The sequence below is a fragment of the Sarcophilus harrisii genome, chromosome 4 (genome assembly GCF_902635505.1).
Source record: "Sarcophilus harrisii chromosome 4, mSarHar1.11, whole genome shotgun sequence".
Lineage (NCBI taxonomy): Eukaryota > Metazoa > Chordata > Mammalia > Dasyuromorphia > Dasyuridae > Sarcophilus > Sarcophilus harrisii.
In genome coordinates, this window is record NC_045429.1 from 410,904,625 (window position 1) to 410,917,632 (window position 13,008).

Below are 13,008 nucleotides of genomic sequence, written 5' to 3' on the forward strand. Positions count from 1 at the left end.
TTTCCTTATACTTTCCCAATAGAAGTACTGGGTGGTATTATGATTTTTTTCAGCTTTAACTGCATTCTGCTATATAGTTGTCCAAAATGATTCTAAAACTTACAATTCTAGTAAAACTGAATGAATTCACTTGTTTAATCACACCTCTGCTAGTAGCAATGAATATTATTGCTTTTCATTATATTTGCAAATTTGACAGATGTGAGACCTCTAATTGTTCTAATTTGCATCTCTTTTCATTTCTGTTAAAATTGAGCATTTTTTCCAAGTGATTATCAACAATTTGTGTTTATCCCATTGAAAATTATTCATAGATTTTGACTATCCATCCTGGAGTGGAATTACAGTTGCTTATATATTTTAGATATCAGGTTTTTGTCTAGCATATTTGCCATAAATGTTTTTTCTAGTCTTTGATTTTTATTACATATTTCTTTGTTGTACAGATTTTTTTAAATATTACCACAGCCTAATATCTCAAGATCTAGAATTACATAGACTAGATTCAGTTTTCAAGAAGGTTTCCACTTTCTTTGGCTTGTGTTGTCATCCTTCACTTGAACTCTTAGAATATAGTTCCATCATGACTAGTATCTATTTTCTACAATGAGAGTCCTTTGGAGAGTCCATGTAAATCTACAACATATCCACATGTATTGGGTAAAATTTACAAGGCAAATGCATGTTTTGGACATGCAATATATTGGATAGAGGATAGCCCTTATTCCAACCCATAGAAAACCCATAAAGGATCTAGTGTAGTACATAAACAATTTTCTTCTTAGAAATCCTACCTTTTTCTAGGATCCTAAAGACTTCCTAAAAGAAACTCACCCTATGGTTTGGATTCATCTCTGAAAAGAAGGAAACGGGGTTGTACAGAACATACACATCCCTTCTCATCAGACCATCACCCTCCAAATAACTCCATAACAGCAGAATGCAGAGTCCAGGTCTTTGTACTTAGGTATAAAAAGACTTTCCCCTTATTTAAGATTTAGATTTACCTGAAGCTCCTCCCGTTTCAAAAGCCACATGTGAATCACAGTTACAAAATTTGAGGATTGTAAAGAATCTCATAGGCTTCAATCAGTACATTAAAGAATCTGATAACATACCCACCAAGTGGTGGTCTAGCTTCTGCTTGAAGACCTCAGAGGAGGGGAATCCACTGCCATTCCATTTTGGGACATTTGAATTGTTAGAAGGAAGTTGATGTTCCTTGACATCAAGCCTAAGTTGATATCTTTGATCTTTTGGAGCCAAACAGAACAAACCTAACCCATCATCTGCGACACAGAGCCCTGGAGTGTTCAGGAGGACTAACACCTCTGGTGTGAGGGCTGCTTATCCACCTTTGGGGTCCACTTGATTCACCCAACTCTCACCATGGCTCCAAGAAGCTGTAGCATGTGCAGTTGTCACACCCTCATAAAACCACTGCAGAAGACAGGTTGAAGGTGACCCACAGGCTTTACGCCCATTGGTGAGTTAGGGGGATGTCCACCCCAAGTAAGTGAAGACTTCCCCCAGGGGGATGGACAGATGAGAACAGTTTGTTCCAACAGCCACAAAGGCAGCTGAAGCCAGTGCTATGGACCTCATAGAGTTTGGTCAAGCAGGGAAAATGCCAAGATCATCCACTACATCCTAAGTGATCACTGCACTGGTATGACTGTGGAAGAAAGAATAAGGCTTTTGACTTTGTGCAATTTGCCTCACGTAAGTCCAATTCACACAAGTCAAGACATCATCCAGTGATGTCCCTGGACCTCTTTGAAGGTGGAAAAATGACAATCCTTAAAAAACACAGCTTTCTCTCACCCTGAATCATCCCTTCTCCAAGCCAAACATTCCCAGTTCCTTCAACCAATTCTGATGTGATATGAACTAAAGACAATTCACATACAGATGGATATTATCCATCTTATTCATACCTCTCTGATGTCCAGAACTGAACACAGTCTATCAGATATCTGACCTGGTTAGAGTACAGTGGAGGTGATCCCATCCCCTCCCTGTGCTTAGAAGGTATGGACCTCTTAATATACCCATACTTAAGTTTTCATTTGTGGCAGCCATATTTGGTAACCCACATTGAGCTTGAAAAGCCACACTGAGCTCGGATCCTTAGGTCTTTTTCAGAATTGCTGTCTACTTAATGACTCCCCAATCTTAGGAATTTGAGGATTTTTTTTATACCTAAGTACAAGACCTTATTATCCTATTAGATTAGTCTAATGCTCAATTTTATTTTTAATTTTATCATTCCCCTATTATTAGCTATTTCTGCCAGCTTTGTGTCATCTGGAAATTTGATGAGCTTACCATCTGTGTTTTTCTTCAAGTCATTGATAAAATGTGTAACAGAATAGGGCTAATTCCAGATTTCTAGGATTCTCCACTGGAAACCTTCTCTCTTTAACATTGAGTCTTAATAACTACTCTTCTTTTAGTCTGAGTATCTACTAAAGTAAGCTGATTGTGAAATCATCTAATCTATATATGTTTCTTTTTTCCCCCATGAGAATATATGACATAGTTTATCAAGAATTTTGCTAAAATTTAGGTAATATCAACATTCTCCTGATTTATCAGTTTGGTAATCCTTATTTAAAAAAATAGGTTGTATGACCTGTTCTTAGTAAACCAATGATGACTGTGATTACTGCTTCCTTTTCTAGATACTAACCAACTATGTCTTTAATAATAAACTCTGGATTTTTAGTCTTGAAGTATAATTTGACCTAAAATTTCTTTAGCATTAGGCACATCTGATGAGAAACCCCTACTCAGGGGAATTAGGAGATTAAGTTTGAACTAGCCCAGAATCATATAACTAGTATGTGTTGGAAGAAAAAATTGAACCTATGTTTTCTTCTCTAAACCAGCTTTATGTCCACTTCTTCACACTACTTCTCTGGCTAAGATAATAATAAAAAAGAAAATTATAGCCCACTTTCCCTGATGAATGTAAATGTAAAAATAAAATATTAGCTAATTAAACACAGTAATATATTAAAATATTACTCACCATGGTCAAGTTGGGTTTATATCAGAAAAGACTGGTTAAAAATTAGAAAAACTAAATTTTTTTTTAAATCAGAAAAACTATCAATATAACACAATGAGGGGGATTGAGGCTATTAGGGTTAAGTGATCTGCCCAGCATTATAAAGCTAGTAAATGTCTGAGGCAAGATTTGAACTCAGATCCTCCTGATTCCAATGCCAGTATTCTATCCATTGTGCCATGTGGCTGTCCCCTCCATGTAATTTTATTAATAGTTCCATAGCTAACATCGAGGGATATTAACAGAAGTTGTTCCAGCCTGTGGCTTGCCCTTAATTGAGACAAAAGAGGCTAATGAGCCAATGAGAAGAGAGTTAGGGATAATGTCTAGAGAGTTTAATCTTAATAAATTATATGCTAATTACACACTAACTAATATTAACACTTACTGGGCTGGAGAATGCCCTGGAATATAAACTGCTATGAGCTGGGATTTTGGTTTTTGTTTGTTGTTTTTGGCTTTCTTCTTACTTGTATGTGTTGTTGGTTTTTGGAGGAGTGTTTTTTTAAATAGTATTTTATTTTTCCAAATACATGCAAAAATAGTTTTCAACATTCATTTTGTAAAACCTTGTGTTCCAAATTTTTCTCCTTTTTTCCTCATTCTCTCTCCCCAAGACAGCAAGTAATCCCATATAAGTTAAACATGCAATTCTTCTAAACATATTTCCATATTCATCATGTTATGCAAGAAAAATCATATCAAAAGGGAAAAAAACCAGGAGAAAATAAAAAATAAAAACAAGCAAACAACAACAAAAAGTGAAAATACTATACTTTGATCCACATGCAGTCTCCATAGTTCTCTCTCTGGATGAGGGATGGCACTTTCCATCACAAGTATATTGGAATTTCCTCGAATCACTTCATTGTTGAAAAGAGCCAAATCTATCATAGTTGCAACACATAATGTTCTCTTGATTCTGCTCACTTAAGCATCAGGTCAGGTCAGTCTTTCCAGGCTTTTCTGAAATGTGATAAGGTTTTGAAATGCAAAATTTAAGAGGAAACCTAAACTTGTATAAATCTAGAACTTTTCCAGGCCTTTACTTACATTCTTCTCTATGCCTGAATGTAATACCTAGATTATGAAATACAGAGTAATTTAAAATATTAGAAACTCTACCTATAAAATAAGATTATGTTTATGTATGTATGTATGTGTACATATAGATATATAAAATTCAGCTGTTTCGATAAAAAAAATTATGGAGACAATATCACATCATTATTGCATAATAAAATATATTTGTCATATCCCCATCTTCCCAAGTTCTATGTGGGTTCAGATAATTTATTTTTAAAATCTTATGCTAAATTTTCTTTTTGATTATTATGAAATTGACAAAGCTTAACAGATACGAGCAGTTCTATATACAAAGGAGAAAAGAAGAAAATTTTAGTGAAACTATGAATTCTTATTACATATACTTTGTTGAAGTATATATTCAGTTCAGCACAGTAGTTTTAACACAGTTCATAGATATTATTATCTTTGCCTCATCCTTATTGTACCTAGTTCTGTGACTTTCATATACTGGTCACCAAAAATGGTTGATGTGTAAATGAATGAGTGACAGAACTGACTCTACCTCTTCCCTGTAGTTCCCATTGCTCATTGATTTGATTCCCAACAGATTTAATTGTTTATGGTTACACTCCTTTGATACACCATGAATCCTACAGGATGGATGGCTAGCAATCCTTGGATCTTTTTTTTTCTTCATCAGACACAGCTCATGTACAAATGGGCAGAGCCAAAAACTTGCAGTGAAGATCTTAAGGGAGCTGTGAAACTTCCAGCCTCTGGAATGAAAACCCGCTGTCCACCTTGTAATCCAGGATTCTTCAAAACCAACACCAGCACCTGTGAGCCCTGTCCTTATGGCTCCTTCTCCAATGGCTCAGGTGACCTGGAGTCCCTGCCCCACTGCCCTATCCTTTACCATCTCACCCTACAGTGATTAGGCCGATAATCCCACCTGGAGCACTGAACACAGCCCTCTTACCTCCTGAAGAGCGTGCTAACAACAAGGGGAGCACTGGTCCAAGGGCCATCTTAGAATACAGGGCTCTCGAGTTCTACTCCCATCCCCTTCCTTCTTCTAGCAGTGAAATCTTACAGACACTGGCACAGGTGTGAAGGAAATGACTTGGGTGTGAGGTGCCTATGTCCCAACCACTTCTACTTGTGCAAAAAAAAAATTGCCACTAGGTTTCCCAGCAAGGGACAGCCCAGCTAGACACAACAGAGTCCAGAAATGATGGGGAAGAAAGGAGTTGAGGAATGAATTACATCCGGTACTAGGAACTGATGTGTTAGGTTTGAAGATACCCTGATCTATAAGATGGACCAAGGTTTTAGATTGAACAATTTGGGGGGAAACCTGAACTTGTAAGGTATCTAACCCTTCTCTGTCTTTTTGTTTTTTTTAACTTTTGTCCTCATCATCCTTTATACCTGGATATTGGATATCCTATATATTCTATATAGGATATCTATATCTATATCTATATATCTATATATATATATATATAGGATATCTATTGATTACAGATCAATCTTTTTGTCATTTTTGAGTTTGTTAAATATGGCAAATGAGAATTAGATTTTTTGAGTCAATGGAGTAGGCATTTTTTAGAACAGAACTTAGCATTGTCCCTTTTTTTGCTGTCTGGCTATTATTGTCAGTAACCAGCATGGTTGCAACTCCATCAGTAACTTTTGTGCATCATTTCTTGTCAGGCTGTGTTAGCTGCCCAGCTGGGACTGAACCGGCCCTGGGTTTTGAATATAAATGGTGGAACACCCTGCCTGCAAATATGGAAACTACAGTTCTTAGTGGAATCAATTTTGAGTACAAGGGCATGGCAGGTAAGGACCCTCCCTTTTCTCCTCTGTGATTGCCTCAGCCCCTCTGCCCACTTGTGTGGCTCTGCAGTATTCCCTGGTGTCCTTGAAGCCCCTTTAGAAATGACCCTTGCTTTCCAAATCTTGTAATTCTTCCTTTTAAGCTGATGATTGCAAGGTCTTCGACCAAAGTAACTGGATCACCTCATGAATCTCTTGTCTGGAAACGGAGAGATTCTGCTCATTTTAGAAACTCATTTTGCCTCATTCTCTGAATCATAATTGACCCTCCTGCTCAGGATCTCAGGAGTGCACCCTCTTCTCCCTGATTTTCCAGGCTGGGAGGTGTCCGGAGACCATATTTATACAGCTGCTGGAGCCTCAGATAATGACTTCATGATTCTTACACTGATTGTACCAGGATTCAGGTGAGGAATGTAAACTCCCAGAAGGGATTGGAGCTGAAGCTGCCACGTCTAAATCACAAAGGGTTAAGTTTTTCTAAGAAGTGACTCTCAGGCTTGAAACCTGAATGAAATCAAGATTTCCTGACAGCCAAGTTTACCTTGCTTAACACCTCCTCGTTTAGTGTAGCACTCCTGTTGTCTTACTGCTTAAAAAACTACACTCAAGCTGGAAGGGACATTAGAGATTTAGTTCAAAACTTTATGGATAAAAAAACTAAGGCCCAGAATGGATAAGGGACTAGAGTGACATATCTACTCAGTTGTTTTTGAGTCATTTTAATCGTGTTTTATTCCATAACCCCGTTTGGGGTTTTCTTGGTAAAAATATTGGAGGGGTTTGCCATTTCCTTCTCTAGCTCATTTTACAAATGAGGAAACTTAAGACCAACAGAATGCGATGACTTGCCCACGTCACACAGGTAGTGAGTATCTGAGGGCAGATTTAGAACTCAGGAAGATGAAGTTTCCTGCTTCCAGACCCAATGTTCTAATCACTGTGCCACCCACTTGCCCTGATTTATTCAGTTACAGAGCATATACTCAGTCACAGACTCACAGGCCAGTTTTCTTCCCAGGACACAGTATTGTAGCTCTCATTCTTGCCTCTTGATGTTTCTGAAAGAGTATTGCAATATGGTCTCCCTGGGAAGAGCGATTATCCTCCCTCCTCCCATTAAAAAAAATCCTTTTGTCCTCATTGACCAAGAAGTATTATTTGAATATTCCTTCTCCCCTTTTTAAGGAAGATATCATATGATATCCTAAGAGTGGTACTGGATTGCAATAAAATTATAAAGAGGTGTGGGGGTGGGGTGGTAAGGTGTCCACTCGTGTCTTTGTCATTAATTTTGGATAAAGCTCTTAATCCTTCTGAGCCTGCCTCCTTATCTGAACACGTGAGCCAAACTGGAAGAACTTTCTAGTTCCTTCCTGTACTAAAATTCTGTGATTTCCCTGGGCTTGGGTGCCTGTGAACGCAGGTTAAATTCTTTCTTCTCAGCCAATGGCGAACAGAACCACTGGTTTAGAAAAAGAGGACTTGAGGATGTAGGGAGTCCCCAGACTCAAGAGAGAGGACAAGAATGGGAAGCAAAGCTCTCTCTGGATTTCTCCAGAGCCACGGTGAATTCTTTGTTATGCTTTTCAAGGGGAAAAGCAAAGCCAACAACAAACTCAGCTTTTCTTTTGCCAGCATAACTTCACCTGTTCTTCCTTTCTATTCTGCTTGAGCCCCATCATGAGTTTATCACAGGAGGATTATTGAAACTTTTAGAATTTTTGTTGGTGTTTCTTCTCCCTTTCTGGTCAAGTGCCAGATCTTCCTCAAATAGTCCCCAGTAGAGTTTCTCTTGGCTCTGCATAGGTCACAATTGTCAGACACACTTGGTGAAGGTTTTCTGCTTTGCAGGAAGAAATGGGATTTGAGCTCCCTTCTCTTTGTTAAAGAAGCAAGACTAGAGAGGGCCTCTCCCAAGCACCCAGCACCTCATCCTGCCCCTTCTCCCTTTTGGCCCACATCGTTCTATTTAAATTTGTATTTACGGCCCCCTGGAAGTGACATCTGGCTTCTGCTCCCGCAGCCCTCCACATTCCGTGATGGCAGACACAGAAAATAAAGAGATTGCCAGAATTACCTTTGTCTTTGAGACCGTGTGTTCCGTGAACTGCGAGCTTTATTTCATGGTGGTAGGTCGCATCCCTGGCCTGGGCAGGTACTTCCTGGGGCCCACATCCACTTACTCTGTTAATGAATCTACTTGTGGAGAGGCAACGTGGGGTGGAGGGGAGGCCCCATACACAGGTGCCTTGGGGAGACTCAGAAGGAGGCACCTTGCTGCTCTCAGGGTCTTCACCGACTACTTGGGAGTCTCATTAGGGCATCATGCTCTAGGTCTTCATCCACTGCCATCAGGTTTAGGGAGGCTTCAGACTCGGTACAAAAGTTCTATCCCTGTTCTGGATTCAGGGAATGAACTCCAGGACCAACACCCCAGTGGAAACATGGAAGGGACCAAAAGGCAAACAGTCCTACACGTATATCATTGAGAAGAACTCCAGCATGAGCTTCACCTGGGCCTTCCAGAGGACCACCTCCCATGAAACTGTGAGTCTTCCACTTATCCCAGCTCTCACTGCCAGGCCCATTCTGGCTCAGGATAAGACAATTTGAACAAGGGAGAACTCTCAGAAGTGGCTTGTGAGGGTGGAGGGATCCTTGGAGCACTAGGTTTATTTAGAAGGACTTTAAGGGATTTTCTCTTAACTGATAACTGATTCTGTTGTCTGACATTAATGCCCCAGACCAGGCGGATAGAGATCTATCTTTTTCTAGCTCTTTCCTAGGTAAGTGATTCTGTAGTCCTAGAAAACCAGTTCCAGGATCTAACAGCCTCTTTTGTCACAAAGATGATCTCTGTGTCTGTTCTAGATTTGGTCCAGTATTTAAATATTGGGAAATACTTTATATAAAAGTAATTTAGTGAATTTTTGAGGAATACAATGGTAAAAGAAATACTCTGTATTTCTAGACTTATTATTTAATACAATAATGTAATTTAATATAATATTTTTCCCCAAGGACCCCAATTATGGATTCTTTCCTTGGGACTCAAATACGGATTCTTTTATCTCTTTCTTCTTTCTGTCTCGGTTCCAGGGACGGAAGTACACCAATGATGTGGCCAAACTCTACTCCATCAATGTCACCAATGTCATGGATGGGGTGGCCTCCTACTGCCGCCTCTGTGCCCTGGAGGCTTCCGACTCCGGCTCCTCCTGCACTTCCTGTCCCGCTGGCTACTACATTAATCGGAAATCTGGGGCCTGCCACTCCTGTCCTGCTAACACGTTCCTGAGAGCTCACCAGCCCTATGGGGTCCAGGCCTGTGTGCCCTGTGGCCCGGGGACCCAGAGTAACAAGGTGTCGCCCAGTCTACTCTACCATTCACTTCCCCTATCAAGCTGACTGCTACTTAACCTATTCAAAGAGATCTTAAGAAGCACCTGAGCTCAAATATATTTCCTGGGATATACCTAGGATCCTGGAGGTCCAGGACATGTTGACTGTATGAATGATATACTCTTACTTTCCAGAGCCCAGTGTTCCCTCTGACCTTCAGGGGATCTTGTCCTGTTCCTTTAGGGATAAATAAGAGAAATTGGGATCTGTTTAAACCTAGACGGTTATGAGGTTTATCATCATTATTATTATTTATTAGGTTTATTCAGGGGCCTAATAAGTAAACATGTATTTTTTTTCATCTTTTTAAAAAGTGGGGGAGAAAGAGAGAGCCCTGGTGTCCCAAGTTTCCATTTCAGTCTAATTCCACATAATTTCATAACAATTTATCTAGTCCAATTTTGGGAATCTAACTGTTCTTTGAGGGACAGTTACCTTCACTATTTTCTAAGGCATGGAGGGGCTTTTTGCTATGCTATACAGCATGACCTCTAGGTTAAAATGAAATAATGTGTAGATGAAGCTTTACGTAAAGTACTTTACAAACATTAACATGCCCTAAAAATGTCAATTATTGTCAAGATTGAGCCACCCAGAGGAATGGCTTCCCTAAAAGAGAAGCAAGGAATAAGATTAGGAAAAAAAGAGCCACTGTGGTTAGTTCTTTTACAGAAACCTAAGAAATGAGATTGGGAAGGAGAGGTGAAATTAGAAATTTATATTGTTGATGAGGAAACCTGTAATTCACCTGACTGAGTTCCTAAACCTCCTCCCTGCAGATCCATTCGCTGTGTTTCAACAATTGCACTTTCTCTGTCAGCAATGGAGCCAGAACCTTCAACTATGACTTCTCAGCCTTGGCAAATCCTATTTCTCTGTCTGGGGGACCAAGCTTTACTTCCAAAGGGCTCAAGTATTTCCACCACTTTATTCTCAGCCTCTGTGGAAACCAGGTAAAATGTATGGGAAGCACATGTGTGGGAAGAGTATGTGGATGGGTAAGGGATGAAAAATTTGATGACCGGGAAAGGGGCAGGGGGAAAGGTGGGGAAAAAAACTTTTCCATCCAGCACATTTTTTTCTTGAATAATTAAAATCTTGAGATTATCATTTTTAAACTGTTTTTGAAAATGTAATTCAATAAACATTTAAATTCTGATATGCAAAGCATTAAGCTAGATGCTGGAGAAGATACAAAAAATTAATATGAAATTATCCTTGCTCTCATGGAATTTAGGATTTAGTAGAAGGACATAATATGTTTATCATGCAAAATAGACTAAAATAATTACATGAGAGAGGAATAGAAAATATGCTGTCTGGGAACCTAGAAAAGGAAAGATCATTTTAACAGAAGGGATTTTTTTTGTAGGGGAAGGGAAGGGAATAAGCATTTATATAGTACCAACTATATGCCAGGGACTGTACTAAATTTTTCTTTAAATATAAAATTTGGAACACAAGGTTTTGCAAGGGTGACTGTTGAAAACTATTTGAAGTATTTTGAGAAATAAAAAAACTTATTTAAAAAGCAAGTAAACTGAGGGATTTCTTGGACTTTTCCCCAATTTTTCTCTCTTTTTGTAGGAAAAAAATTCTTTTCTTTTATACTCTTAAAGAGAATTTGGTTTTCCTTGAGTTTTGTTTGTTTTTTAACTGGCAACCTTTAAGTTTAAATTAAAAGTACTTTTATGATTGAAAAAATATCTCTTGATTCTCACAATTCTGTGAGGCAGATGCTATTATTATTCCCATTTTACAGTTGAAGAAGCTGAAGTAGACAGAGGATTAGTGATCTAGCTCAGATCACACAACTAGTAAGCATCTGAGGCTGAATTTGATTTCAAGCCCAGCACTTCATCCACTGTGCCACTTAATTGGGCACCCCATGCCATGAAGGTCTCCATGAAGGTTCCATGATGCCATCTGGAGGGCTGGAGGAGGAGAGCAAGCTCAAAGACTGTGTCTCCTTTAAAAGTTCTCTTTAGTCATTGGCTCTGCTGGCTCAGCAGATAATAAAGGGATTGCTTTGTCATCTCAAAGTGTGTTCTCTACAATGATGGACCACTTTTAGTGAAAATCACTCTCTCTCTATATCTATATCTATCTATCTATATAAATATAGATAGATAGATATAGATAAATAGACATATCTATTTATATCTATCCCTATCTCAAATGCTGGCTTTCTCTACTATAGGGTTAGGAAGAAGGGAGGGAGACATTTTGGGACTCGAAATGCAGATAGATGAAACCAGGTCTTAATGCTCCTATACTGTCACCTCAAACCATCTCATGTGGAAAATAGGTCTTTACAAAAGTTTGGGGATGCCTGGTGTATAGTCTCAAAAGCCAGGGCAGATGGGATGTGGCCTTCATTTCCTCCCTACCTTGTAATTAAGAATGAAATGAGTCATCATTCCTTATTCTGGGCCACAGAAAAGCTGAAATCTTGGACCTTTACCAGTTTATCCCCTCTTCTCCTTTAATGGTTTTCCCTAACTGTTGATCCTTTGCTTCCCCAGGGTAAAAAATTGGCTTCCTGCACAGACAATGTCACTGACATCCGGATCCCAGAGGGGGAATCAGGCTTCTCTAAATCCATCACATCCTATGCCTGCCAGGCGGTTATCATCCCCTCCGAGGTGACAGGCTATAAGTCAGGGGTCTCCTCACAGCCTGTCAGCCTTGCTGATCGACTTATAGGTGAGTGACACAGTCAGCCACGTCTCAAGTATAGAAGGTGGGTCCCCAAGGGATGCTAAGCACATAGGAGTTGCGCTGTTGTTCAGCTGTGGAGCTGTGCCTGACTCTTTGTGACCCCATGGACCATAGCACGCTGGCCCGTCCATCAACTCCACCAGCTCTCAAAGTCTGTCCAATTTTGTCATCTTTGTTTCCATGATGCTATCCATCTCCTCTGCCAACCCCTTTTTCTTTTACCTTCAATTTTCCCAGTTATAGGATGGGTTTTTTCTCCAGTAACTCCCTTCTTTTCATTCTGTAGCCAAAACATTTAAGCTTCAGCTTTAGTATTTGACCTTACGTTGAATAGCCTAAATTAATTTTTAAAATTCTTTTTCTTAAAGCATTCACCATTGCAAAACCTTGTGTTCCAAATTTTTTTCCCTTCCTTCCCCACACCTCCTCCCTCAGACAGCAAGAAATCTAATATGTTAAACATGAGCAACTGAATTAATTTCTTTAAGTACTAACCTATTTGATCTCCTGTCTGATGGACTCTCAAAAGTCCTCTTTAGCATGTCAGTTCGAAAGCATGTCCTGTCTCTCTTGGATAACCCTGTGATTATCTATCCGTTTTGGATAACCCTACAACAAGCATAGCCCATAGCTTCAGTGAACTCCACAAGCCTCTCTGCCACAACAAGGCAATGATCTAGGGGGACAAGCACACAGGAGACAGTAAATATTTGAATAAATGAGAGAATGAATAAATGAATGAAGAAAAAGAAAACATGCATCAATGGTCAGAGATTCAGACTGGGCAATTGAACTTCTAGATTCTATTTCTAATTTCATTCCCAATTCACCATGTTTCTTTGGTCTTTTTTTTTTTTGAGCTTTGCCCCATTCATTAATTGTCTCCAAGAATATATAGATTCACAAAACCTCTGGTGAGATACAGGGCTGAGAGGAAT

The 13,008-nt window shown here is 39.3% G+C and overlaps 1 protein-coding gene across 2 annotated transcripts in view; it reads left to right on the forward strand.

Annotated features, from left to right (window-relative positions):
- The window catches only part of KIAA1324 (KIAA1324 ortholog), a 108,687-nt gene that overhangs the window by 88,308 nt on the left and 7,371 nt on the right, over positions 1–13,008 (forward strand). For both annotated transcript variants that reach the window (XM_031967207.1, XM_003769731.3), the window contains exons 9-16: positions 4,803–4,980; positions 5,819–5,947; positions 6,261–6,351; positions 7,971–8,076; positions 8,357–8,494; positions 9,047–9,310; positions 10,129–10,302; positions 11,875–12,055. In XM_031967207.1, the coding sequence (XP_031823067.1) occupies positions 4,803–4,980; positions 5,819–5,947; positions 6,261–6,351; positions 7,971–8,076; positions 8,357–8,494; positions 9,047–9,310; positions 10,129–10,302; positions 11,875–12,055 (1,261 nt within the window). The remainder of the gene's footprint in view (positions 1–4,802; positions 4,981–5,818; positions 5,948–6,260; positions 6,352–7,970; positions 8,077–8,356; positions 8,495–9,046; positions 9,311–10,128; positions 10,303–11,874; positions 12,056–13,008) is intronic.